This window comes from Salmo salar, chromosome ssa05, assembly GCF_905237065.1.
Source record: "Salmo salar chromosome ssa05, Ssal_v3.1, whole genome shotgun sequence".
In the NCBI taxonomy this organism is placed as follows: domain Eukaryota; kingdom Metazoa; phylum Chordata; class Actinopteri; order Salmoniformes; family Salmonidae; genus Salmo; species Salmo salar.
In genome coordinates this window covers 83,891,336-83,909,089 of record NC_059446.1, presented here as the reverse complement: position 1 = coordinate 83,909,089, position 17,754 = coordinate 83,891,336, and the positions used below count along the sequence as shown (strand labels likewise).

The 17,754-nt window shown below is 43.9% G+C and overlaps 1 protein-coding gene across 1 annotated transcript; it reads right to left on the bottom strand.

Moving 5' to 3' along the window:
- Window positions 1-649: 649 nt before the first annotated feature.
- LOC106574028 (uncharacterized) lies at window positions 650-13,537 on the bottom strand. The gene is made up of 10 exons (XM_045719199.1): window positions 12,951-13,537; window positions 11,518-12,445; window positions 10,915-11,130; window positions 10,421-10,492; window positions 8,915-8,944; window positions 5,798-5,988; window positions 5,548-5,636; window positions 3,164-3,344; window positions 2,292-2,386; window positions 650-2,055 (listed from the first exon to the last, which is right to left on the bottom strand). The coding sequence occupies exons 2-10, from the start codon at window positions 11,820-11,822 to the stop codon at window positions 862-864; spliced, it is 2,373 nt and encodes a 790-aa protein (XP_045575155.1). The 5' UTR covers window positions 11,823-12,445; window positions 12,951-13,537; the 3' UTR covers window positions 650-861.
- Window positions 13,538-17,754: the final 4,217 nt, after the last annotated feature.

Below are 17,754 nucleotides of genomic sequence, written 5' to 3'. Positions count from 1 at the left end.
ATCTGGATTCTGTATCTGGCTCTGTATCTGGCTCTGTATCTGGCTCTGTATCTGGCTCTGTATCTGGCTCTGTATCTGGATTCTGTATCTGGCTCTGTATCTGGCTCTGTATCTGGATTCTGTATCTGGCTCTGTATCTGGCTCTGTATCTGGCTCTGTATCTGGATTCTGTATCTGGCTCTGTATCTGGCTCTGTATCTGGCTCTGTATCTGGATTCTGTATCTGGCTCTGTATCTGGCTCTGTATCTGGCTCTGTATCTGGCTCTGTATCTGGCTCTGTATCTGGCTCTGTATCTGGGTCTGTATGTATCTGGCTCTGTATCTGGGTCTGTATGTATCTGGCTCTGTATCTGGCTCTGTATCTGGCTCTGTATCTGGATTCTGTATCTGGCTCTGTATCTGGATTCTGTATCTGGCTCTGTATCTGGCTACATACACATCAAAGTATATTGTCTGAGGTGGACTCCTTCACCAGAGATAGTAATTCAACTTGGTCCACTTGTATTATTAGTCATCTGTAGACTTCTTTATGCTTTTTTAACGGACCATAAATGTGTCCCTTTCATGTGTTCACCAGTCATTCCATCTTTCATTGTGTCATGTATAGTGCCACATATGTATATACACTCAAAGCATGCAAACTTATTCTGGATGATTTTATTTGAACCATCTGCACATGGAAAGATAGACATCATAAGCAAAACATGTCAGTAGCTTTGAGTAAGTGACAGTATATGGTTGGATTTCCCATCATGAAGAGATAACGTTGTAGACCTTAGACCCATCCAACTCACTAAGCCCTCTGATGTCTTCCACTCCCTACAGACTGTTGGCATAGTGGTAGGTCTACAATACAGTGCTCAGTTGTGGAAATAGAAGGAGTTGAAGCCGTAGAAGCGGTGCTTTCTCCCGGTGTGTACATTGTCCTGCAGGTTGACCGCGCCCCCCTGGAGGGAGCTGTGGAAGAGGCGGTGGACCTCCGACTTACTGAAGGAGTCCTGGAGCTCCAACAGGGCCAACTGGCACCGGCCCCTGCCCCTCTCCCCTGGGTGGGTGGAAGGCAGGGCATGTGGACGGGGTTGGATACAGGGGTTGGAGATACTGCGTGGGATGGGGATCTCTCTGTTCTGCCACTCCTGATCCTGTTCTTCAGGGGTCTGATTGGCAGTCATCTCAGAACCCAGAACTAAATTCCCGCTTGAGCGCCAGTTACGGATGTTGGGAGAGACCAGATCAGCAGCAGGCAGCTCTGTCTCAGATTCATATGCCGCCCCTGTGTTGTTAGTAGCCAATGCTGGAGCTGGCTGGCTCAGGCTGAACGGGTTACCCCCTGATGCTGTGTAGCTCTGCTTCTTGCTACTAGGAAGGTCCTCGTACCATACCTCTCTCTTGGTGTTATTCTCTTTGGTGACCTCTGTGGTCTCATTCAGGGGAGGATGGGGCAGCTGGCAGCTGTACAAGGCCAGAGAGCTCTCTGTGTCTGTGACCTTCTCCAACACCCCCTTCTCCAGGGAGGCTCTGGGAGCCTGGTTGCTCTGCTGGGGGTCTGATGCCCCTGGCCCTGGGTGATGGAGCCCTTCTCTGGCCTCCTTGACCTGGCACTCACACCTCTCCTCCCCACACCTCTCACACCTGGAGCCTTGATCTTGAAGGTGGTGACCAGGGAACACATACCCAGACACCTGAGCAGGCTCAGGCCCAGACACATCTCCAGCCCCAGGCCCAGACACATCTCCAGCCCCAGGCCCAGACACATCTCCAACCTCAGGCCTGGCTAGACTGAGCTCTGAGTGGCCGTGGCTGTTGTTGGGATGGTCGTCCTGAGTAGAAGGGTTCCCCTTTATCTCCTGATGACTTTGGTGACCAGACATAGTTCCCAGAGGCCCAGCAGGGTGATTCTGTGTGGAAGTGTGGTCTACGCTGTAGGACTCTGCTGCTGGGGCAGTGACAGGAGGGTGGTAGGTGCTCTCCACCATATGACGACCCTGGCGTATTCTGGCCTTGCGTCCGTCTCGTGGTTTAGGGGGCAGCAGGACGGGGTGAGATCGCTCCCTCTGAGAGAGACAAGCACTGGTTTGTTAGGAGGAGGTTTGTCTCGTTCAGTCATCAGAGTAAAGTGATACTGAAGAAAAACTGTGTGCTTGTTTAAGCAGTCTAAAACTATTTGTATGGTAGTTGGGGAAGTTAAAGAAGGTTTGGAGGCTAATGTGTTATTCTAGCGAAGCTGTTAAATGTAGGAATATTACAACGGCACTGTATATTCAGGTGATTCATACGTTAGTGTACGTACCAGCTGTGTTGTGTAGGGAGTTATCTTCCCAGTGATCATGTCAATGGTGTTCTCATGGAAGTCATCCAACCTCAAGGGATTAGTAGGCCCATTGCCTGGAGTAAAAACATATTAACTCCTTGTTTGCAAAAGTGTGTTGATGCTGTTTCTGACCGATATGGTCTAACTCAGGAAGGATAACTTTGATGGGGGTTGGGGCCACAAGAAATCTGAACTCATCCTGAGGGGCCACAGTGGCTCGTGGGTCTACCTACCCACATCCATACCCACATACCCAGAAAATGTTGCAGTTTTATAACTCATTTCATACAATTCTACAAATTTTGCCAAGGGGAGAAAATAAAAAGATTTAGCCGTTTTACAGATAATTTATTGCAATTCTACACATTTTGCCATAGGTGGAGATAAATGCTTGCCGTTTTTAATAAGATATCTGAGTGAGAGTGACTAACAACATCAATGGGGCCCCCCCGGTCGGTAATTCGACCATGATTACTACAACTCTAGATAGCTGGCTAGACTAACTAACCAATCTAAAACATGGTAGTGGACATGGGGCTAATTGAGTGACTGTAGAAAAACAAGAGAAAAACTGCTGATCCACAACCAAATTTCAAAACTTGCACCTTGTGTATTCTACTATTCTGAGTTCCTAAAAAACATGTACAATAATAATTGTTAAATTGATCCGCGGGCCGCCAGTTCCCTGGTCCAACTAGTCTGGAGTATTCCTCCATGTCTCTGGTTGCGTCTCAAATGGCACCCTGTCCCCTATAGAGTACACATCTTTTAACCAGAGCCCTATGGACTACATAGGGAATAGGATGCCTTTTGGGATATAGCCTGTGTGTTCGGGGCTCTGCTCTCTATACCTGTGTAGTGAAGCTGGTAGGAGGTGACCCAGTGGGACTTCTCTACGTTGCGGAGCATGTTGGCTGTTCGTTCAGACAGCGTGACGTCCCAGTCACACAAGGTGGGGTTGGGAAACACTGTCTTCTGGGACTTAGGGTAGAATACCTGGGTCTGGGCCTCGCCCTTAACTGGCTTGGGGTGCTGAGAGAGAGACAAAGAGAAAGGTGAGACAGGACACAGGTGTCAGGAACAGATGGAGTGTGCATGTGACCTTCTTCCTTAGGTTGTTTCCCAAATGGCACCCTATTCCCTTAAAAGTGCACTACTTTTGAGCAGGGTGCCCTGGAATAGGGTACCATTAAGGAATAGGGTGCCATTAAGGAATAGGGTGCCATTAAGGAAAATGGTGCCATTAAGGAATAGGGTGCCATTAAGGAAAATGGTGCCATTAAGGAATAGGGTGCCATTAAGGAAAAGGGTACCATTAAAACCTCTTAGGGATCCCTTACAGCTAGAATCCCGTTAACGGGATCGATTTGACAACATCCGGTAAATTGCAAAGCACGAAATTCTAAAATACTAAATTCATAATATTAAACATTCATGACGATACAAGTGTCTTACATCATTTAAAAGCTTAACTTCTTGTTAATCCAGCCGCTTTCTCAGACTTCAAAAAGGCTTTACGGCGAAAGCATACCATGCGATTATCTGAGGACAGCGCCCCGCATACAAAAGCATGAAAAACATTTTCCAACCAAACAGATCCATCCCGAAAGTCAGAAATAGCGATAAAATAAATTGCGTACCTTTAAGATCTTCATCTTTTTGCAATCCCAAAGATCTCAGTTACACAATGAATGGTCGTTTTGTTCGATAAAGTCCTTATTTATATCCCAAAAATGTCAGTTTATTTGGCGCGTTTGATTCAGAAATACACCGGTTCCAACTCGCCCAACATGCCTACAAAGGATCTAATAAGTTACCTGTAAACTTGGTCCAAACATTTCAAACAACGTTTCTAATCCAACCTCAGGTACCCTAATATGTAAATAATTGATCAAATTTAAGACGGAATAAACTGTTTCCAATACCGGAGAAAAACAACAAGGAACGCGCTGTCATTTACGCGCACCAAAAGACTAGAGTCCACCTGAGTGACACTTAGAAAGAATACGACTACTTCTTTATTTAAAAAAAAAACATTGAACAATTTCTAAAGACTGTTGACATCTAGTGGAAGCCATAGAAACTGCAATCTGGATCCTAATAATTATGCTTTCCCATAGAAAATTATTGGAAAATCCAAACCTAAAAAAAAAAAATCCTGGATGGATTGTCCTCGGGGTTTTGCCTGCCAAATCAGTTCTGTTATACTCACAGACATTATTTTAACAGTTTTAGAAACATTAGAGGGTTTTCTATCCAATACTACCATGCATATGCATATCCTAGCCTCTGGGCCTGAGTAACAGGCAGTTTACTTTGGGCACCTCAGTCATCCAAACTTCCGAATACTGCCCCCTAGCTTTAAGAAGTTTTAAGGAATATGGTGCCATTATGGAATATGGTGCCATTAAGGAATGTGGTGCCATTAAGAAATAAGGTGCCATTAAGGAATAGACTGCAATTAAGGAATAGACGACCATTAAGGAATAGGGTGCCATTAAGGAATAGACTACCATTAAGGAATAGACTGCCGTTAAGGAATAGACTACCATTAAGGAATAGACTACCATTAAGGAATAGACTACCATTAAGGAATAGGGTACCATTAAGGAATAGACTACCATTAAGGAATAGACTACCATTAAGGAATAGACTACCATTAAGGAATAGACTACCATTAAGGAATAGACTACCATTAAGGAATAGACTGTCATTAAGGAATAGACTACCATTAAGGAATAGACGACCATTAAGGAATAGGGTGACATTAAGGAATAGGGTACCATTAAGGAATAGACTACTATTAAGGAATAGACTGCCATTAAGGAATAGGGTGCCATTAAGGAATAGGGTGCCATTAAGGAATAGGGTGACATTAAGGAATAGACTACCATTAAGGGATAGGCTACCATTAAGGAATAGACTGCCATTAAGGAATAGGGTACCATTAAGGAATAGACTACCATTAAGGAATAGACTACCATTAAGGAATAGGGTACCATTTAGAACAAATCCCTAGTCATTCACTTCAGTGAGAACATTCATTTATTGGGCTTCACTGGTCAGATGAGATGAAATATAACATTAAGGATCATATTCTGCCTCCCAAATAGCACTCGATACCCTATGCAGTGCACTCTATGGGGAATAGGGTGCTATTTTGGGACGCACCTGTTTCTGTGTACAGTGAGAGGGAAACCTGGCTTAGCTAAATGACTGTACTATAGCTACTCACATCCAGGAAGCCATGTTGTCCTGGCCATGAGATGGTTTTCTTCCTGGTTGTCATGGGTGCCTCCAGTACCTCATGACGATAAGGACCTCCTGGGATTGAAGACAACACACTTCATCTGGGAATGAGGCTTGTGTTTGTGTGTGCGACCTTATAAGGGCAAGCACGCAGACACACACACACACATACAGACACGCACAGACACACATGCAGTTTGCACACACATGCACAAACACGCACGCACGCACACCACCTTTTGTCTTTCTCAGCACGGTGACCTCTGGAGCAGAGGACGGGACGAGGGGGTTCAGGGGTCGTAGGGACGCAGCTCTCACGCCTGTGTCGGGGTCGTCTGGTGAGCGGAAAGTTGGGAACAGGGCGAAGCGGGAGATGTGGGCCTGATATGGATGTTCTTTTGGAATCGGAACCTTTATCATTATCTCTCTGTATGGAGGGAGGGCATAGCAGTGAAGGAAGGACAGGCATTACAACTGTATCATTATCTCTCTGTCTGGAGGGAGGGCATAGCAGTGAAGGAAGGACAGGCATTACAACTGTATCATTATCTCTCTGTATGGAGGGAGGGCATAGCAGTGAAGGAAGGACAGGCATTACAACTGTATCATTATCTCTCTGTCTGGAGGGAGGGCATAGCAGTGAAGGAAGGACAGGCATTACAACTGTATCATTATCTCTCTGTCTGGAGGGAGGGCATAGCAGTGAAGGAAGGACAGGCATTACAACTGTATCATTATCTCTCTGTATGGAGGGAGGGCATAGCAGTGAAGGAAGGACAGGCATTACAACTGTATCATTATCTCTCTGTCTGGAGGGAGGGCATAGCAGTGAAGGAAGGACAGGCATTACAACTGTATCATTATCTCTCTGTATGGAGGGAGGGCATAGCAGTGAAGGAAGGACAGGCATTACAACTGTATCATTATCTCTCTGTATGGAGGGAGGGCATAGCAGTGAAGGAAGGACAGGCATTACAACTGTATCATTATCTCTCTGTATGGAGGGAGGGCATAGCAGTGAAGGAAGGACAGGCATTACAACTGTATCATTATCTCTCTGTATGGAGGGAGGGCATAGCAGTGAAGGAAGGACAGGCATTACAACTGTATCATTATCTCTCTGTATGGAGGGAGGGCATAGCAGTGAAGGAAGGACAGGCGTTACAACTGTATCATTATCTCTCTGTATGGAGGGAGGGCATAGCAGTGAAGGAAGGACAGGCATTACAACTGTATCATTATCTCTCTGTATGGAGGGAGGGCATAGCAGTGAAGGAAGGACAGGCATTACAACTGTATCATTATCTCTCTGTATGGAGGGAGGGCATAGCAGTGAAGGAAGGACAGGCATTACAACTGTATCATTATCTCTCTGTATGGAGGGAGGGCATAGCAGTGAAGGAAGGACAGGCGTTACAACTGTATCATTATCTCTCTGTATGGAGGGAGGGCATAGCAGTGAAGGACAGGCATTACAACTGTATCATTATCTCTCTGTATGGAGGGAGGGCATAGCAGTGAAGGAAGGACAGGCATTACAACTGTATCATTATCTCTCTGTATGGAGGGAGGGCATAGCAGTGAAGGAAGGACAGGCGTTACAACTGTATCATTATCTCTCTGTATGGAGGGAGGGCATAGCAGTGAAGGACAGGCATTACAACTGTATCATTATCTCTCTGTATGGAGGGAGGGCATAGCAGTGAAGGAAGGACAGGCATTACAACTGTATCATTATCTCTCTGTCTGGAGGGAGGGCATAGCAGTGAAGGAAGGACAGGCATTACAACTGTATCATTATCTCTCTGTATGGAGAGAGGGCATAGCAGTGAAGGAAGGACAGGCATTACAACTGTATCATTATCTCTCTGTATGGAGGAAGGGCATACCAGTGAAGGAAGGACAGGCATTACAACTGTATTGAAGCAGTCAGTGTAAAATGATATTAGCACTATAAACTGTGTCCTCCTTTCTCCTCTCTCTGTTGGGAGGGCAGAGCAATAAAGGACATAGAGACAACATTTCATATACAGTAAGCAGTTAGACGGATATTAATCCTATACATTTTGTAATGATCTTACTGTTGAGGGGGAGGGCATAACAATAAAGGAAGCAGAGACCAACTGTATGTAAGTAGTTTCTGTAGAACTGGGGTCTCCAACCCTGTTCCTGGAGAGCCTCCCTCCTGTAGGTTTTAACACCAACCCTGTTCCTGGAGAGCCTCCCTCCTGTAGGTTTTAACTCCAACCCTGTTCCTGGAGAGCCTCCCTCCTGTAGGTTTTAACACCAACCCTGTTCCTGGAGAGCTTCCCTCCTGTAGGTTTTAACTCCAACCCTGTTCCTGGAGAGCCTCCCTCCTGTAGGTTTTAACACCAACCCTGTTCCTGGAGAGATACCCTCCTGTAGTTTTAACTCCAACCCTGTTCCTGGAGAGCTACCCTCCTGTAGGTTTTAACACCAACCCTGTTCCTGGAGACTACCCTCCTGTAGGTTTTAACTCCAACCCTGTTCCTGGAGAGCTACCCTCCTGTAGGTTTTAACTCCAACCCTGTTCCTGGAGAGCTACCCTCCTGTAGGTTTTAACTCCTATCCTGTTCCTGGAGAACTACCCTCCTGTAGGTTTTAACTCCAACCCTGTTCCTGGAGAGTTACCATCCTGTAGGTTTTAACTCCAACCCTGTTCCTGGAGAGTTACCCTCCTGTAGGTTTTAACTCCAACTCTGTTCCTGGAGAGCTACCCTCCTGTAGGTTTTAACTCCAACCCTGTTCCTGGAGAGCTACCCTCCTGTAGGTTTTCACTCCAACCCTGTTCCGGGAGAGCTACCCTCCTGTAGGTTTTAACTCCAACACTGTTCCTGGAGAGCTACCCTCCTGTAGGTTTTAACTCCTATCCTGTTCCTGGAGAACTACCATTGGAGTGAAAACCTACAGGAGGGTAGCTCTCCAGGAACAGAGTTGGAGTGAAAACCTACAGGAGGGTAGTTCTCCAGGAACAGGGTTGGAGTTAAAACCTACAGGATGGTAGTTCTCCAGGAACAGGGTTGGAGTGAAAACCTACAGGAGGGTAACTCTCCAGGAACAGGGTTGGAGAGCCCTGCTGTAGAAAGATATTACAGTAGTAATGTAACTGTTACTGTAGAAGGAAAATACAGTATTAATGTAACAGTTACTGTAGAAGGATATTACAGTAGTACCGTAACAGATACTGTGGAAGGATATTCCAGTAGTACTGTAACAGTTACTGTAGAAGGATATTACAGTAATACTGTAACAGTTACTGTAGAATGATATTACAGTAGTACTGTAACAATTGAGAATGAGAAACTGATCTAGATCACAAAATGAGTACTTACGCGATGTTGATGTCTGTTGGTTTTGGTATACTGAAAATAAATGTTTGTAAAATAAGAGGATAATCAATATGAACATTATATTGGTGTAAAACTGATTTCAGCCATGGTCCAGTGATGAACCATAGCAGTTCGTCCCAAATGGCACCCTCTTCCCTTTATAGACACCATTCTGTATACTTCTGGCCCTTCTTTGGACACTGTGTTAACAACCCTCCAGACGAGCTTCAATGCCATACAACTCTCCTTCCGTGGCCTCCAACTGCTCTTAAATACAAGTAAAACTAAATGCATGCTCTTCAACCGATCGCTGCCTGCACCCTCCCGCCCGTCCAGCATCACTACTCTGGACGGTTCTGACTTACAATATGTGGACAACTACAAATACCTAGGTGTCTGGTTATACTGTAAACTCTCCTTCCAGACTCACATCAAACATCTCCAATCCAAAGTTAAATCTAGAATTAGCTTCCTATTTTGCAACAAAGCATCCTTTACTCATGCTGCCAAACATACCCTTGTAAAACTGACCATCCTACCGATCCTCGACTTCGGCGATGTCATTTACAAAATAGCCTCCAATACCCTACTCAATAAATTGGATGCAGTCTATCACAGTGCCATCCGTTTTGTCACCAAAGCCCATATACTACCCACCACTGCGACCTGTACGCTCTCGTTGGCTGGCCCTCGCTTCATACCCGTCGCCAAACCCACTGGCTCCAGGTCATCTACAAGACCCTGCTAGGTAAAGTCCCCCCTTATCTCGGCTCTCTGGTCACCATAGCAGCACCCACCTGTAGCACGCGCTCCAGCAGGTATATCTCTCTGGTCACCCCCAAAGCCAATTCCTCCTTTGGCCGCCTCTCCTTCAAGTTCTCTGCTGCCAATGACTGGAACAAACTACAAAAATCTCTGAAACTGGAAACACTTATCTCCCTCACTAGCTTTAAGCACCAGCTGTCAGAGCAGCTCACAGATCACTGCACCTGTACATTGCCCATCTATAATTTAGCCCAAACAACGACCTCTTCCCCTACTTTATTTATTTATTTATTTTGCTCCTTTGCACCCCACTATTTCTATTTCTACTTTGCACTTTCTTCTACTACAAATCTACCATTCCAGTGTTTAACTTGCTATATTGTATTTACTTCGCCACCATGGCCTTTTTTTGCCTTTACCTCCCTTATCTCACTTAATTTGCTCACATTGTATATAGACTTATTTTTCTACTATATTATTGACTGTATGTTTGTTTTACTCCATGTGTAACTCTGTGTTGTTGTTTGTGTCAAACTGCTTTGCTTTATCTTGGCCAGGTCGCAATTGTAAATGAGAACTTGTTCTCAACTTGCCTACCTGGTTAAATAAAGGTAAAAAAATATATATAATAATTGTGCACTACTTTTGATCACAACCATATGGGCCCTGGTCAACAATAGTGCACCATATAGGGAATAGGGTGCCATTTGGGACACATGATATAACATGTAAAAGGCAACCTACAGCTGGTCGTTGAGGCGGACGTTACTTTTCTTGGTAGGTGTAAGGTCATAAAACTGTTGAATGGTGATGTTCCTGTGAAGACACACTGGCTTAAAGGAGAAGAACCCTCAGTTGCCTCTCAAATGGCACCCTATTCCCTATAGAGTGCACTACTGGTCAAAAGGAGTGCACAGTGTAGAGAATAGGATGCCATTTGGAACACAACCCAACAAATACAACATACCCTTGGTAGGTGAATGTTGACATTTCAAGGGAGAAATATGGTTAGTACATTTTCAATCAATCCACAATCTCACAATTACTCGAAAGCAAGGACTTTGGCTCACACTTGGAATCGTTTTTAAAAATGTGTATATTATTTTGAGAGAGAATTTTCTGAATGCTACTGAATGCTTGATACTCAGAGGGGTTCAAGTAAATCAGAAGACAAGTTTCCGTCAGCAATCCGTGTACATTGGACCAATAAAAAGTCATGGTCCTAATGCTAATCTTACTCAGGTGGGACGGATCCTCCGTAGCTTAAGTGGCGATGGCCCTTGATGATGGCAGGGGTGTGTTTACCCTTCTGGGAGGAGGAGGAGGACGCCATCTTGTGGCTGGAGTGCTGGCTCAGTCTACGCTGGGTACGACCCGACGGTAACACCGTGCTGCTGCTACTGGGAACTCCGGGAAGTGGTGGAACTCTGCTGCTAGGGCCTCTGGGAAGAGGACTGCAAGAAGACATTTAAACCTGTTGCTGAGGAACAAGTCAAGGTCAAGGGCATCCCTAATGGGACCCTATTCCCTATTTGGACAGGTCAAAAGTAGTGCACTATAAATGGAATAGGATGGCATTTGGGATGCAGACTAGCGTTCCCAACGACACTCCTGTTCAGATGTGACCCGCTAACATTCCCATGTGACATCATTCCTAATATTTCTGACCGTCAAGTCTATGACAGACTGAAGGATTTCTTTCCATCAGCTAAGCTACATGTAGTTCCCATAGTGCACCAAGACATGATGTACAACACAGACAGTACAATAACCAAATATACTGTAGTGCACTGGCAAACAAAATGGAGTCATGCAGGAGGATAAGACTGCTGTTCTCTTACCTGGGCAGAGGTGGAGATTGAGGCTGCTGCTTACACCATGGCTTCCTGCTCTGTACCTGTTTCAGCTCCTTGTTCTGTTTGTACATGTAAGTCTCCTCTTTCAGTCGTTGGAGGAGGGAGAAGTAGTCATCCAGCGACAGCGGGTCTGTCTGGGGCTCAGCGCCAGCGTACGGCCCCCTGGCCTGGTGCAGGCGTTTCAGGAGGGGCAGGGAGGAGGAGGACCTCTGTTTGTGAGACAGGAGTAAAGGACTCCTCCCTGTCTGTCTGTGGTCAGTGGGACGTTGCTGGATCCCTAGGCTGGTCATAGTGACGATAGCGTTGTCAACAACAGTAGGCTAGCGTCCGCAACAGGATCTGGGTTAGTGACACCCTATCCACTGTCTGGGCTGAGCAGCACACAGGCTTGGTCTCTGTGTCTGTGCTCTCAGCAGAACCTGTACCATACAGGAAGATACTACTAATATCACAACATCACAGCTCAGTGAAGTGTCATGGAGTCTCCCCAGTGATAATATCACAGCGTCACAGCTCAGTGAAGTGTCATGGAGTCTCCCCAGTGATAATATCACAGCGTCACAGCTCAGTGAAGTGTCATGGAGTCTCCCCAGTGATAATATCACAGCGCCACAGCTCAGTGAAGTGTCATGGAGTCTCCCCAGTGATAATATCACAGCATCACAGCTCAGTGAAGTGTCATGGAGTCTCCCCAGTGATAATATCACAGCGTCACAGCTCAGTGAAGTGTCATGGAGTCTCCCCAGTGATTATATCACAGCATCACAGCTCAGTGAAGTGTCATGGAGTCTCCCCAGTGATTATATCACAGCGTCACAGCTCAGTGAAGTGTCATGGAGTCTCCCCAGTGATAATATCACAGCATCACAGTGAAGGGAAGCAGCAGAGAGAAGAGTGACCAGCTTCACAAAGCCTGAAACCCAAACAGGTTAGCATGAGGCAGTGTCTGATGACAACAGATAGGTTCAATGACAGAGGTGGGCTCTGGTTACTGCATGGCTACTCATGTTCCTCCATGCACGCACAGACACACACACAGACACACACAGACAGACAGACAGACAGACAGACAGACAGACAGACAGACAGACAGACAGACAGCACACACAGAGAGAGAGAGAGAGAGACACACACAGACACACACACAGACCTGTGAACTCATCCAGACCTCATGTCACACTGTATAGCCTTCATTATCCGTGCTTTTATTTATGTAGGCCTACACTCACCTGCATGTGCACATAACATTAGAATGACAGAATAGATACATACATACAGCTAGAATACTACACATTTAATTCGTTCTATTTATGTTATTAAACATTGGCACACGACTGACTGCAGTACTTTGTAATTGTATGTTCGTTTCACATGCAGGCCTATGTGTTGTTTTTCTCCACAAGACATCAAAGACTGACCCAGAATAAATTGCGTCAAAGGGGTAATGTACTTCAGCGCGATGAGGTCTACCGACCTAATGTTCCCAACGGCAACGCCATTGTTAGGTTTAGATCAGAAAGAGCGGTCAGAGTTGCGTGAAGCGAAGGCCTCGCTGTCGCTGAGTTGTTCTTTTCTGTCCGTACAGGTTTGAGGCAGTACATTCATGCGTTGTTGATTACGTCAGAGCATGTCCCCTTCTATTGTGAAATCACAATGGAATCTGAATCAAAGGCGGGATTTCGCGGCGTTGAAAATAATCTCTCCTTTAGCTGTCCATGGTGCTGAATCTATGCGAGGATCGGTTTGTTCCAGAAAACACAAGAACGGCTTTTGTCCAGGAGCAATTGGCCTAGTTTGTGGATCAATTTCTCACAGAATCAAGAATAGAAGTAGGACTTTCTTTGTTTACCTATTTAATAAATTGGTCACTGCCAGGGGTGTTTTATTGATTTGAACCTTGCCAACCTTGTTAAAAGCAGGCGATCTCCCACTCACCGTTTCAATTCACACTGCGTCTATCAATATAAACACCGACCCGCCGTGAAAAACCACACACCTCAAGGCTACAATGCCCTGCCCTTATTCTAGAATCTAGGCAACCGTTCCATCCCCCGCATCCCTCATAATCAATACAATACAAATGGACGTGACGTGGGGGACGTCCAAAATGGCACCCTATAGCCTACATAAAGCACGACGGGCCCAGGTCAAAAGTAGTACACTACATAGGAAATGGGGTGCCATTTTGGACGTAAACATTGAGTGCTTGCCAAGAAGCCTAGGACACGCCTGGTTTACCAGCTGTTTAAAGGAAACATATTCAGCATTAGCTCCTTAATTGGGATTCTCGTGAGACCTTGTCCAAAGGCTCAGCAAAACACAGAGATGTATCACTTCATGCAGCCGACCCAAAACTAAGGAAGCATCCCAAATAGCACCATATGCTCTATTTAGTGCACTTATTTTGGGCCAATAGGCTCCCATAGGGCTCTGGTCAAAAGTAACGCATATACAATATATAGGGAATAGGGTTCCACTTGCCTTGGGACACACCCTCTGACAAATGGCACCATATTGCCAATATAGTGCACTACTATCTATGAACTCTGGTCAAAAGTAGTGCACTATAAAGGGAATAGGGTCCCATTTGGGGCATAGACTAAGTCCAGTGACCAATCAGCCTGATCAGCCTCAACTGAAGAGCTGCTCTGCTCTCTGGATTCCATTTCCTGCTGCTGCATTATACATGTGAAATAGATGCAGAGATTTCTCCAGGCTCTGTCGGCTCTGCTTGGTGTTAATTCCCAGGATATTATAGAGGTGGTTTGATTAGCTCACTACACACTGGTGTCCACATAAACCGTTGCCCGCAGGGCTGAAAACATACCAGTGTTGTGTTATACAGTAGATCTATCTGTGGGTCTATCTGTGGGTCTGTCTGTCTGTCTGTCTGTCTGTCTGTCTGTCTGTCTGTCTGTCTGTCTGTCTGTCTGTCTGTCTGTCTGTCTGTCTGTCTGTCTGTCTGTCTGTCTGTCTGTCTGTCTGTCTGTCTGTCTGTCTGTCTGTCTGTCTGTCTGTCTGTCTGTCTGTAGTTCAGGCCTAATTAGGTATAGACTAGACAACATAGTCTCAGTGTCAACATGGGTTGACATTATGTTGTATGGGAAAACATATAATTATTCTGTATGGGAAGACATACAACTATGCTGTATGGGAAGACATACAACTATGCTGTATGGGAAAACATATAATTATTCTGTATGGGAAGTCATACAACTATGCTGTATGGGAAGACATACAACTATACTGTATGGGAAAATATATAATTATTCTGTATGGGAAGTCATACAACTATGCTGTATGGGAAGACATACAACTATGCTGTATGGGAAGACATATAATTATTCTGTATGGGAAGTCATACAACTATGCTGTATGGGAAAACATATAATTATTCTGTAAGGGAAGTCATACAACTATGCTGTATGGGAAGACATACAACTATGCTGTATGGGAAGACATATAATTATTCTGTATAGGAAGACATATAACTATGCTGTATGGGAAGACATACAACTATACTGTATGGGAAGACATATCATTTTTCTGTATAGGAAGACATACAACTATGCTGTATGGGAAGACATACAACTATACTGTATGGGAAGACATACAACTATACTGTATGGGAAGACATATCATTTTTCTGTATAGGAAGACATATAACTATACTATATGGGAAGACATATAACTATGCTGTATGGGAAGACATACAACTTGTCAGGCGGTGGGTGTAGCTGGTGCATGAAGTCAGGTGCAGGAGAGCAGAGATGAGTAAACAATGCACTTTACTTAAGAAAATAGCACAAAGTAACAATACCAATGTGCGAACAATAACGGTCGCCACAAAACACGGGTGGAAACAGCACCCGAAAAAAACAGCCGTAAACGTACCGACCTGAACAATAAACAATCACACACAAAGACATGGGGGGAACAGAGGGTTAAATACATGACCAGTAATTGGGAAATGAAAATCAGGTGTGTGGGAAACAAAGACAAAACCAATGGAAAATGAAATGTGGATCGGCGATGGCTAGAAGACTGCCGAGCGCTGCCCGAACAAGGACAGGAACCGACTTCGGCGGAAGTCGTGACACAACTATGCTGTATGGGAAGACATATAACTATACTGTATGGGAAGACATATAACTATACTGTATGGGAAGACATATAACTATACTGTATGGGAAGACATATAACTATACTGTATGGGAAGACATACAACTATACTGTATGGGAAGACATACAACTATACTGTATGGGAAGACATACAACTATACTGTATGGGAAGTCATATAACTATACTGTATGGGAAGACATACAACTATACTGTATAGGAAGACATATAACTATACTGTATGGGAAGTCATATAACTATACTGTATGGGAAGACATATAACTATACTGTATGGGAAGACATACAACTATACTGTATGGGAAGACATACAACTATACTGTATGGGAAGACATACAACTATACTGTATGGGAAGTCATATAACTATACTGTATGGGAAGACATACAACTATACTGTATAGGAAGACATATAACTATACTGTATGGGAAGACATACAACTATACTGTATGGGAAGACATATAACTATACTGTATGGGAAGACATACAACTATACTGTATGGGAAGACATACAACTATACTGTATGGGAAGACATATAACTATACTGTATGGGAAGACATACAACTATACTGTATGGGAAGACATACAACTATACTGTATGGGAAGACATACAACTATACTGTATGGGAAGACATACAACTATACTGTATGGGAAGACATATAACTATGCTGTATGGGAAGACATACAACTATACTGTATGGGAAGACATACAACTATACTGTATGGGAAGACATACAACTATTCTGTATGGGAAGACATACAACTATACTGTATGGGAAGACATATAACTATACTGTATGGGAAGACATATAATTATGCTGTATGGGAAGACATACAACTATACTGTATGGGAAGACATATAACTATGCTGTATGGGAAGACATATAACTATGCTGTATGGGAAGACATATAATTATGCTGTATGGGAAGACATATAATTATGCTGTATGGGAAGACATATAATTATGCTGTATGGGAAGACATATAATTATGCCGTATGGGAAGACATATAATTATGCTGTATGGGAAGACATATAATTATCCTGTATGGGAAGACATATAATTATGCTGTATGGGAAGACATATAATTATGCTGTATGGGAAGACATATAATTATGCTGTATGGGAAGACATATAATTATGCTGTATGGGAAGACATATAATTATGCTGTATGGGAAGACATACAACTATACTGTATGGGAAGACATACAACTATACTGTATGGGAAGACATATAACTATACTGTATGGGAAGACATATAACTATACTGTATGGGAAGACATATAACTATACTGTATGGGAAGACATACAACTATACTGTATGGGAAGACATACAACTATACTGTATGGGAAGACATACAACTATACTGTATGGGAAGTCATATAACTATACTGTATGGGAAGACATACAACTATACTGTATAGGAAGACATATAACTATACTGTATGGGAAGTCATATAACTATACTGTATGGGAAGACATATAACTATACTGTATGGGAAGACATACAACTATACTGTATGGGAAGACATACAACTATACTGTATGGGAAGACATACAACTATACTGTATGGGAAGTCATATAACTATACTGTATGGGAAGACATACAACTATACTGTATAGGAAGACATATAACTATACTGTATGGGAAGACATACAACTATACTGTATGGGAAGACATATAACTATACTGTATGGGAAGACATACAACTATACTGTATGGGAAGACATACAACTATACTGTATGGGAAGACATATAACTATACTGTATGGGAAGACATACAACTATACTGTATGGGAAGACATACAACTATACTGTATGGGAAGACATACAACTATACTGTATGGGAAGACATACAACTATACTGTATGGGAAGACATATAACTATGCTGTATGGGAAGACATACAACTATACTGTATGGGAAGACATACAACTATACTGTATGGGAAGACATACAACTATTCTGTATGGGAAGACATACAACTATACTGTATGGGAAGACATATAACTATACTGTATGGGAAGACATATAATTATGCTGTATGGGAAGACATACAACTATACTGTATGGGAAGACA